Genomic DNA, 11835 nt, shown 5'->3' with positions numbered 1-11835 from the left:
TGATGCAACTCTGTTTCCACCAGCCTGTTAGCTTAGCTTAGCACAGGCTGAAAATTGGTGAACCAATTGTCTGGCAATGACATAAAACGTCTCTTCTAGCATAACGTCTCTTCAAGATTTTTTTTGTTTTATATTCCTTTTTAATTCAGTTATTTTGTTTTTTGCGAAAACAAAAATTCAAGCTTTTACAAACAAAAGAAAGCCGTTCATATTTAGTAGACATTTAGTCTGCCATTGGGCCAGATGTGATTTCAGCATCACAACATGTATTTATTTTATCCACTTAAAGTTATTGTCCAGGTTTTTAGAAACCCTTCATCCCTCCTGCAATAGATGAAATGATTTAACTCTTTAGCAAATAAAGTTCTGCCCAACCCTTTTTTTGAGTTATTTTACAAAAATTAAAATTTTGTATATACTGTACAAAGGATTTGTGGAAAATGTCAGAAATCTTGTATTTCATTTTTTAAACTCTATGCAACCACATTATTAGTCCTATACATTAGACTACTGCTAATGCAAAATCAACATTTCCTAGTTGCCATGTGTATTTGTGGATAGCGCTGACTGGGACTGTTCATCAGGATTACACCAAATCCTACTAATGGTCACTTACCCGAAGTGAGGTGTGAAGCAGCCGACTAGATTCTAGTCGAAAACTAGATTCAAAAAAGCTACAAAAACCGGGTTTAGAAAATCAACATCAAACATAGGTTTTTCCATTAGATTAACTCACAGCATACAAATTAATTTTTTTGAAAATACAGTTTTACTCTGTAGTGTACATACAACTGCTTTTATTTTGTTTTTTTAAATATGATTTTCACTTTTGAGGGAAGTTATAACACAAAAGGCACACTTCTCTCAGCATTTGTAGACATACTGGCAGTTAAAGTGAAAAATAAAATTTAAGGTTCAGCATACAACATAAAAAAACAAACAAATAATAACTTGTCAACCTTTATGTTCTGGCATTCACTCCTCAGAAAACTAGAAAATGATATATAACAAGGGGAATTAAAATAACACTGGATCCCTTTTGGCATTCTCAGTCACACTGCTCACATGACATTGTGTTTTGTGTTTTTATGTGCTTCCTAACTAAAAAAAACAACAACAAAAATCAAATTCAAAAAGAGTCCCTAAATATTTTTGCATCCTGACTATTGCTCTCAGTCGCCCACGTCCTAGTTCAGACAATAATTGTTTATTTGCTGCTTAAAACTGATATTCTCTTCAGATACTAACAACTATTTCACTTTGGGTCAACTTTAATAAGCAGAAAACGTCAGTGAGCATAAGTTAGTGCTTGTTTCTTGTCTTCTAGAAAGCATTGTACAGTCACTTTATTTACATATTCAGTATATTACAGCACACTGTTTTTACTCTCAGTAGCTTGTGAGGTGCCTTCACAGCAGTGCTCACTCAGGCCCCTTCTTGTGTCTCTGTGCTTTTGGAACAAATCTATCACACAGTTTCTCTTAATAGGGTAGCTGAAGGACCATTCATCTTATCCTTTTCTTTTTGTTCAAGCAGTTCTACATCTAACACTTGTAGCTCTTGATTTCTAGCTTTGGGCCTTATGTAAAGTGGGTCAATGCCCCAGGAGGTGTCAATTATCAGCAATTCATTGCTGTTTATGGAGACCTCGTCACTATTAAAAGATCTTGCTTCCCTATGAATAGAATCAACACCATTTATTTAAATTTTCATGCATTTTTGCAATTACCAACGTCTTTGCCTAGCATAAAATTCTTGATGACACGTAAGGGTTGGACTAAAACCTGGAATGATCATTAACATCCCAAAGAAGTTCCTGCATGACTGACACATCCACACCTACAGTATATATGTGTAATCACCGACAGGACTCGCTAGACCGCACAGCTGACGGAACTCGATGGCTCAGGTATGAGCTAGAAAGCTAACGTAAAGCTGGCGAGCTTTAAAGCTAGCTTTAAGCACATCTAATCAGACTATATCCCTATAGTCACAACACTGTCAACAAATCACTATTGAGATTTTAACCAACAAACGACTGGTCGTGTGCCATCGGTCTCAGCCTCAAGCGGTGTGTTCAATGGCAAATCAGATCCAAGTCTTGGATAATCGCTTACGTATAAAGTATCAGAGGGGCAGTGTAGGCTGCTTGCACCTTGTGTGTTAGTCGCCATCTTGTGGTGAGGATGAGGCATTGAAGTGCTACAAAGACTATTTTTGACATAACAGTGAACCGCTGGCAACCAGCAAACTAATTTTGAAGAGTGAACAAACATTTTTAACTACCGGACAACGCAAAACCAATCAGAATCGAGTATTCACCCAAAACATGGCATTACTGGATGTAAGGAACATGACCAGCTCTACCAGCTGACTCACTGCTGTACAGAGACAGTTAACTCACAGTTTTAGTCAGCCATGTATTAACGCACAGGACACTGGGTGTAGTAGGCCGACCCAACGTCAGCTACTAGACATTGGTCTAGATGCAGACCCTGTGTGTTCTTGTGGTCTTACAAGAGTGTGATACATGGGCAGTGTTTGAGGCAATGTTTGTGAAACACTCATTCCCATATCTGCAATCTTGTTTAGATGCTTCTCATTGGCTAGCGACCTTAGAGTCATCATACTGAGAATACGGTGAACTTCCTTGTATATGCCTCTCGGCAGCAGTACCGTCACAGTAAAAGGACTGAGTGACGCTGGGATATGACTCCGACCTGCATCTCGATGACTGGTACAGTTTGTTTTATCTTTTTTTTTTTAAACCTTCCAATCTTAAACATTTACCCAATGGACAAAAGCTTTTATAAATATATTGGAAATCATTCTCATTGCCTGAATGAACTGCTTGTGGATCAGTTTTTGCAGACTAAATTCTCTGCTCACTGGAGGGAGTCCAGCAGGGGGCAGGAGTGTGAGCGGATGTCGTTGTGTTTATGGATGGCGTGGTCCAAGTCCAGCGGGCGTCCGTTAACATGGACATCCATACAGCCGCTGTAGGGCGCCGACACCAGCGTGGACACCAGAGGAACATCTGAGTGGAGGGAATGACGAGATAAACTGTCAGTTCTAGCTGTGGCCTAACCATCAGTATCTAAACAGTATCAGTACATCTGTTTGATCTCTCAGTTTGAGCAAATCAACATAAGCAACACTAAACACATTAGAGTTATGTTTACAGATGTTAGAATGTTCATGTTCTCACCAGGAAGGCCTCCAATAAAGGTGCTTGATTGTGACATTATGTCTACTGGAATCTCAACGTCTTCGATTCGTCCAGGCTGGCCATCGACGAGCAGTAGGGTCCGGTTACCTGAGACTGTCACCTGGATCTCATGAGGCTCACCATCACACAGGGGCGCAGGAGAGCTGGCGATAACGATATCGCCTACAGATACCAGAACATACTGAAGACATAGAAAAAGTCAGTTTTGGAATCGAATAAACTACTTTTTTTTTCTCACAAGGACAGTTTGAGATTTTAAGTGCTTGCTCACATCTCGCCATTCATCTGTGCCGGGATGATAGTGGGCCAGGGCGATGGAGAAAGGGACTCTGTCCTGGTGAACGAGTGCAAACAGCACTCCGATTGCTGACGTGGGACGTAGGGTCAAGTGGACACTCAGGTTCTCTGATCCTGAGGTGTTGAGAACAGAAAGTGAAAGAACAGCTGGTTATGAACTTTATCGACAAATAAAGAGAAGTTGACAGAAGAGTAGGCTTTCACGTAAACTAATAAAACATTGACTAACTGCTCCAAGAAGAAACATTTGGGCTCCGTTATTAAAACCCAAGCCACGCTATGTATAAACACACTACCATAGCTGATGTTGAAGAGAGCGAAGCCGGAGCCAGGGTAATACGCTCCAGGATCCTCGTTGCTGAAGCACTGCATGTTATCGTTGGAGCGAATGGTTTCTTGTATGGATGTATCTTCACCCGTTAGCCACCTCCACTCCTTCATGCAGCCATCCAAGCGTGGGTTCACCTACATTGCAATTACAACAGTGCAGAAACATGTAAGTAAAATTCATTTTTTCACAAATACTCAAAGGAACCGCAGCAGCGAATACAAACCTGATTGACGAGGCCATCCTCTTTAAAAGGGACGCCGCCCACAGTGAGGTTCAGCTCATGCATGCCCTTCTTTAGCGTAAACAGATCCCCGTTCACAGCTATTTTCATGACGGCCTCTCTGTCGATCTTAATCACTAGACTCCGCCCCTGCTCCTCCACGGAGATCTAAGAAGAAATCAAGATGATTAAGGGGTTTCCACGCACCAGTAAAGCTGATGTAGACGATTTATCTCATGAAATAAGACCTTTCTCCACTGGCCATCATTGACAATGGGTCCACTGCTGGTGACACGGCTGACTGTGCCATACTTCAGCTGCAGCTCCAGCCTCCCATGATGCATTGCCAACACAATCCAGGAGCTGTCCCAATGGCCTCCAGCAAAGAAGATCACACCATCAGGATCATAGGTGCGGAAGTCAAACTCTGCTGAAAAGCTGAGGGACGGGAAGGATTGATCATTTATGTGGTCATGTATAAGTGAGATATTTAAGAATCTAAAAACGGATCTATGTAGTCCTTCATGTGACAGTGATAAGACCACTTGCTCACCCTGTTTGAATCCTCCGGCGGAAACGCAGCCTCACCACCGGCACACCGCTGAACATGCGGCCCAGGTAGAGGGAACGGGAATTCTTCTTCAGAGACGGTGACATGCAGGGAGTTAAAGGCTGTGAAAACGCAGGCAGAAAAGAAAGCAGAGATAAAGCACAATGCTTAATATTTACTACCTGATTGATTCAGACTAAGAATGTGGCTTTTATTTACAAATACAAAATATGAACATTGAGACTGCTGCTTAATATTTTCCACAGTTCATGTATTTCACCTTACAGCTCCTGAGGTCCTGGCCCAGCTTCGAGCCCTGACGACCATCGCAGAAGCAACGGAAACTCCCCGGAGTGTTCAGACACTCTTCTGCACACACACCTGCCTCACACTCATCCACATCTGACAGGTGACAGATTAAAAAAAAGAAGAAAGGACAGAAATGACTTTCAAATAGTCCAAGAAAATCACTGGAGGGCAAAATGAACTAAGAAAAACATCAGCTGCACATGCATGAAGTAAATAACAGATGTGTTTCTGCTCAACATATCGGGGAATAAAAACAACACTTAAGTCAAGTGGACTTTGACGTTACTGGGTGGTGTCCCTCTGCTCTGTATGTAACCATACATGGACATGAGAAGGTGGGCTCTTCATTCTCAAAGGAGATACTGAGGTTGGGTTAATACTACAGAATAAAACAAGGAACACGAGTGATAATGACTTTGGTTTGGCTGTGATTTTTTCATAACGTTTGTAGAGCCCTGATGGTTTTGGTTTTTAATCTCATTGTGTTATCTTATTAAGTACAGAGGCAGTATTTCTTCTGGCCTTGGCTGAACTTTGAACAGACAGCTGATGCCTAAAGGTTTAGAGGAAGAACGAGATTAAACTTGTATGATGTACTGTATACATTATTATATTAGTGTCCAAGACTGTTGACAATGCTGTTTTGACAGTGCAGACAGCTGGTCTATGTTTTAGCTTCAGATGTATGGAAACAAACCCTTCTGTGACACATAAAATCCAGTGCATTGTTTTTGCTTGTGCATTCTGACAGCCACATTTTAGTTTTTTTGACGGGTCTTTCTTCTTTATTACATTTTTCTGCTTTGAACAATTTGAAATCAAAGTATTTGAATAATTTACTATGCAAATGTGCATCACAAAGTCAGTCTGTGTAATTCACCCCCAAAATGAACTTTTGAACACGGGTACTGTGACCTCTTACCTACTTGTACAAAATGTCTCCAAATGTCTTTGCATTCCTTTCCTGACCCCCCCCCCACACACACACACACACACACTGACCCTCCCCTCACACACAGCTGCATCATCTCCCGCAGAGGCTGACGCTGCTCCTCAGTTTGTTCCCATGAGACTGATGAGTCTGTTTGTCCTTGAGTGTGACTATCTTGTTGTGCGTGTGTTCGCATTTACCCACACAGCTCTTGCTTTCGTTGTTGTAGACGTAGCCGATGTCACACTGGCAATCGTAGCTGCCCTCCTTATTCTCACACTGAGCTGTTCCACACACACCTGGGTCCTCACACTCATCCACATCTGAAAGACACAAGTGGAGCTCAGCTAGACTGTTTTCCACACCAACAGAAACACCATGCCCTGCTTTGCTATGTGGCTTACCCTTACACAGGTGGCGTCCTACCAACTTGTAACCTTGGTGACATGAGCAGCGGTAACTACCCATCGTGTTGTTGCACATGTGGTCACACCCTCCATTTCCTTTGCTGCACTCATCGACATCTGCAAACAGGAAGGTGGCACGTCAGCATGAACTCAGGAAAAACCTCATCATACATTGTGCTCATCACTGGGTTGCTGGACTGCAGAAATACTTTGAAGAAGCGCCGGCATGAAGTTTGATTCCGAAATGTCGCTTAAACGCCAAATACATTTGTCAAAGGCCTCACAAAGAACTGACAGGCTTTGCCACTACGGTTGAAAGTTTAGGAGGAGCGTGGTCATCAAGTGGAAAAGACTCAGACCGAGTCAAACTAAATCCGTTTTGGTTTCCTCTCCACAGTAAGGTGACAGGATGAGTCACAGTGGAAATGTGTGGAATAGTGTCTAATGCCATAAATCAGAGTGCAACAGTGTTTTTCTCTCCCTTTGCCTGAACAAATCAGGTGTGCTTTCCCAATTATTACTTAAACATTTAATATTTCTCTTTGCTCTTTTATAAAATATACAACAAAACATTAACTTTACTGGATGTACTGTACACAGTGGCTTTAGCCCCTGATCAGACACACAGATTCTCGATGCAAGTTTCACATTGATGTGGCCCACATATCATTAATACACAGCAACATTGGCTGGTTATTAAAGAAGTGTATCAACAACAACAACAGCAACAACAGCTGTGAAACAATAGAAGAATGACTTTGCTGTGTCAGATAAAAAGCTATTCATATCCACACTGATATGAAACAATTAAAATACTAGAAAGATGTGGCGTCCATCACTTCTGTTAGTCATACTTCTTCCAAGGTAACAGTTAATACTGTACGTCATTTCTCCACACGCTGAATCTGATACTAAATGACAGTGCAAAGGTTCGTCCTCTGCTGGGCGCCGGCACACGGTGTGCTTTTCCCTAACCTCACTCACAGTCTGCAGTGACGACCGTACCTTGCTCACAGCTCGCTCCGTCCCAGCCTGTAAAGCAGTGGCAGACGAAGTCACCTTTTTTGTCCTCGCAACGCACCGTACCTCTGGGGTTACAGGGAGATGGTGAACACTGGTCTGGAATATCTTGAGGTTGAGAAAACAGAGACAGACATAAAGAAAGCATTAAACAGTGTGTATGAACAGGATGTGTACGATGAGAGTAGCTGATACTGATACCAGACAAAGGAAGGGCAAATCTTATGTTCTGCATATCAGGAGTTCAACATATATATATATATATATATATATATATAGCCTAATGCTGGCCAGGTTCTCCTCCTGGAGATACCCTGATTATATCCTTCCTGGCATACCTGTCCCATACCTCACGAAAAAACAAGCTCAAATGGATATTTCACAGTGGTCACAGTTTTCTATTTCTACATTAGATAATATCTCTTCTCTCTTTCAGTCCAAGCCCATCTCACTGAGCACATGTTCAAAGCTTTTCTCTTCACATCCAGTTTCCCTTTCCTAGCAGGTAGTTTGACATCGACATGCCCAGACGTGTTGAGTAGATAGAGAGAAGATAGCGAAAGGAGAAAAAGACGGGAGCAGGAGAAAGATAAACTCACTTGAAAGGGCACAACTGAAAGTTGTACATTTATATTAGAATTTTCTCACTGCCACAGCTGTATATTTAAATAATAATATAGTAAATTTAATTAATGACTCATGCTTAATTATATATATATATATATATATATATATATATAAATTTTCTTCATTAAATTAATTGAATTAACATCAACTTGTACTCAGCTGTGATTTCAAACATTTAAACCATAAGAGGAAAAAAAAGTTTTAAAAGGAAAGAGTCACATGATTAATTGAACTCATAACTTTATCTTTCTAGAGTATGCTACGTCTTTAACATTACATGTCTGCAATACTTCATGAATGTGAGCGACGCAACATCCTGGTCTGTATTATTGCTGGTGATTGGCAGATTTATGTAGAGAGAGAAGTGGTAAGAGGAATAGGTAGTGTGCTGATAGATCGGAGGAAAAAGAGCTGCTGAACCACAATGCTGCAGCTGAGTCATGGAACCCCCCCCCCCCCTCAGAAGGTTTGTCAGCCAATAGCAGCAAAGCCAGGTTTGTCCTTGTGTCCTGATGCAGCAGAAATCCACTTCACATACGTCAGATACTGTTGTCACGTCACTCCTCTGCCAAGCCAGTAAGAGGAGGCTGGTGCAGCGTGAGTGTGTGACGACTGAAGAGGTGTGTCACTCATTCACCAATGTGCAGCATCAGTGGAACAAAATGCTGCAATGTTCCTCCTAGATACTCAGGATCTCGTACATACTGCACACTCTGTCACAGAACTAGATGGGTGCTGCAATTGCTTTCCAAAGCAATTCAGCACTTTTCTATCATTTTTCTCATTTTTCTTCTCTATTTAGAACGAGTGCATGTCCCAGTGCGATACTGATACTGCAGCGCAGCCCAACCCCACGGTACAAGTACTGTCTATGGATGAAGTGAAAAAAGGAAAAGCACAGTTTCTTCAGTTTCAATCAACCTGATTTGTCATCAACTCTAAAATTACGTCAGCACACAAATACGTCTAGATTCAGAGAGGAGAAGGCAGCGGAAAACGGAATACCACATATCAGCAGTAGCCTAGCATTGATGAGTGACTGTTGGCCTTATTGTGTGTAAAGCTGGCAAACAGACAGAAACTTACTGTGGACACATGTAATCAAATCCTGCTTCTTCTTCTCAGCATCTCCAAATCTCTCTACACAGGCTGGAAGAAATGAGAAAAAAATTAGCTCGCAAACCTTAAATTGCACAAGCACACAACAGTTTAGCGAGAATGTCAACTTACCTAAATACTTGGGATAAAAGTAGTTCTGAAACAGGAAGGAGAAATAAAGAGAGAAGGAAATGTCACATAAGTGTTTATACAAACATGTAAACATGAGAAGTTAATCCCGTTAATATTCATTACAATGTCGGATGTGTTTTTCTTTCATAGCTGATCTGGAGGCTCACGCTTGTGTGAGTGAAAAGAAACTCGTAAACACCCGCTAATTTCAGCTGTTTGTGTGTGTATTCAGTATTCAGATAGAGATTACACTATGATTACTCTGTAACCTGTGTGTGAGCTCTCCCTAATGGGTGCGGCCCCTTGCCAAAGGCTTCCTTTGAATTCCCTGCATTCCTGATAAGTGTAGCATCCCTCCCACCTCCTGGCTGCAGAACTCCTCAACATGTAGGTCAAAATTTGAGAAGATCTACCAACAGACAGACTGGATGTGAAAGCTTTAGAGGGGTTCTGCTGCAGTACGAGCAACATGCAGCAACACTGTGGTGAAAAAAAAACCTGCATAGAAAAGACCGTTTATGCTAGGAACATATAACAAAATGCCAAGACTGATTATACCCCAAAGGACATCACATAGGCTTGGCAAAGGTTTCACAAATCTTTATTGTCTGACTATTTCGATCGGTAGCCAAACTATTGAGAGAGCACAAACCTAGGTGGATGTACTGCAAGGATAATCATGAGCATCACTCTCTCTAGCTCTGCAGAGCCAGGGAGCTGCAGCAGAACAAAGTTGCACAGTCAGAGTTTGGCTCATCTAGAATGAATAATGCAACCGTGAATGAGACTGCAGATTTCTAACACGCAATGGAAGACGTCTACAAGCACACAAACACCATTCTGTGGGTGATATGTGTCCAGCAGAGGGTATACGCTTCTGAACCCCGTTCAACTCTGCTTTAATCCCTTCCATGTCTCCCGAGTAATCTTTCATGTGATCTCATGATTCATTGATCACCTCATTCATTCCCTGATCACTACAATTTACATCGGAGAGATGTCAAGACTAAGACGGCATCCCTAGAGCAAAACGGTCTCCCTAATGGGTGATGCTCTTCATGCTGATATTTCACAATTAACATATTAAAGTGGTTTGGCTGATAGTGTACTACAAATAGCAAATATTTGTTTTGTCGTGTGTTTTGCGGTGATGCAGGCAACGCACTGCAAGACTTACAAAGCTTTAGAAGTCTGCATTCTAAGTCTCAGAATTAATACGCTTTTACTGACCACGTTTTCTGACTCATTACGTTATTTATAGCTCCAAAGCTTGTCTGTATATTTAGCGTACTCTGCATATTCAACAGGTTTATGCATTCACATTGGATTGAAAGGCTAATCATTTCTGAATGCGGAAAGGGAAACTAACCCGCAGTAAATAATCTTTAACAAATAATCTGATGGACTATGACTTGGTGCACATCAAAAACAAAAACGGCACATGTAAACAGATTACTGGATGTAACACCCTGAAGGAAACACATTTTCACCACATGCTCAGACTCAAGCGGTAAACATGTAATGAAATCCAAATGTCACTTCTGAGAACCTATTTAAATTGTTTACTTTACATTTGAGGAAGATGTGTAAATATGTAAACACACAAATAATGACAACAGATGGAGAAAAGATACCCAGGTGTTTCCCATATTTACCAGTTAATCTCCCGCACACAGTGTTGTGGTGTTTATTACTGCCAAAAAAGAAATCACAGGACTGCCTGATTGTGTTTAGGCCTGCGCGTAAATAAGAAGGGGGTGTAGTGATAGTCGCATCTTCGTGGAAATTGCATTTCACAAACTTGATCTTCGTCACTCTGACTCAACGTCTGTCACAGAATCAAACAACATGCCTCTCTGTCACCGACGTGGGTATATTATGCAAACCGACAGCCATCAGCGCTCTGGACTTATTGGAGCATGAACACCAGCAGACCAGACAATGAATCATTAGTCTAGCCCTGCTCTCATCAATGTTGGGTCAATATGAACACGATGTAAACATCCAACCGCTCTGACTGTGACAACATGATCTGAACTAGTGGTGTTGTTCTGATCACTTGGAGTGTCACTGATTTTTAGCACCACAATGGAGAAGGAGCCAGATGTTGTGGTTGTTATGTAGAACAACCTGAATGCAAACTTGGCAGGAGGCTCCAGCAGTGGGTTGGGTGTGTGTGTGTGTGTGTGTGTGTGTGTGTGTGTGTGTGTGTGTGTGTGTGTGTGTGTGTGTGTGTGTGTGTGTGTGTGTGTGTGTGTGTGTGTGTGTGTGTGTGTGTGTGTGTGTGTGTGTGTGTGTGTGTGTGTGTGTGTGTGTGTGTGTGTGTGTGTGGAGTGGGGGGGGGGTGTTATTATTAGTGCACACTAACCGTCTCCGGGTCGTTTTCAAACACTTCTCTGGCCTCCTCTTTGGTGCACCTTTCCTCCACACACTCCCTCTCCAAGTGTCCTTGCTTCGTCTCCTCGAAGACTTGATTCGCTCTCCTGTGTCGACTCAGAAACTGGTTCGCCTCTTGGGGAGACAATGAAACTGCAAAAAAGACACCCCCCCCGACCAAAAACAAGCAACACAAATTAACCAACAAGGGCAAAGGAAAGTCGGACAACTGTGAAGTTGGGCAATGTTTGGGGTTTTTTTGTTTTTTTTTGGCTCACAAAAGCGAAAACACTCGATAGGTTGCGAAA

At 41.9% G+C, this 11835-nt stretch overlaps 1 protein-coding gene across 1 annotated transcript in view; it reads right to left on the bottom strand.

The window, feature by feature from the left end:
* Positions 1-741: 741 nt before the first annotated feature.
* Positions 742-11835, bottom strand: part of gas6 (growth arrest-specific 6) — an 11940-nt gene continuing 846 nt past the window's right edge. The window contains exons 2-15 of the mRNA XM_068310344.1: positions 11520-11800; positions 9152-9176; positions 9008-9070; positions 7280-7402; positions 6272-6391; positions 6068-6190; positions 4908-5029; positions 4631-4749; positions 4326-4515; positions 4081-4245; positions 3823-3991; positions 3501-3640; positions 3209-3410; positions 742-3037 (exon numbers count right to left, since the gene is read on the bottom strand). Coding sequence (XP_068166445.1) covers positions 2886-3037; positions 3209-3410; positions 3501-3640; positions 3823-3991; positions 4081-4245; positions 4326-4515; positions 4631-4749; positions 4908-5029; positions 6068-6190; positions 6272-6391; positions 7280-7402; positions 9008-9070; positions 9152-9176; positions 11520-11800 — 1994 coding nt within the window. The 3' untranslated portion in view covers positions 742-2885. The remainder of the gene's footprint in view (positions 3038-3208; positions 3411-3500; positions 3641-3822; positions 3992-4080; positions 4246-4325; positions 4516-4630; positions 4750-4907; positions 5030-6067; positions 6191-6271; positions 6392-7279; positions 7403-9007; positions 9071-9151; positions 9177-11519; positions 11801-11835) is intronic.

Source organism: Antennarius striatus, chromosome 1, assembly GCF_040054535.1.
Source record: "Antennarius striatus isolate MH-2024 chromosome 1, ASM4005453v1, whole genome shotgun sequence".
NCBI classification, from domain to species: Eukaryota; Metazoa; Chordata; class Actinopteri; order Lophiiformes; family Antennariidae; genus Antennarius; species Antennarius striatus.
The sequence above is the reverse complement of the archived record's forward strand: the minus strand, read 5'-3'. Positions and strand labels throughout refer to the sequence as shown.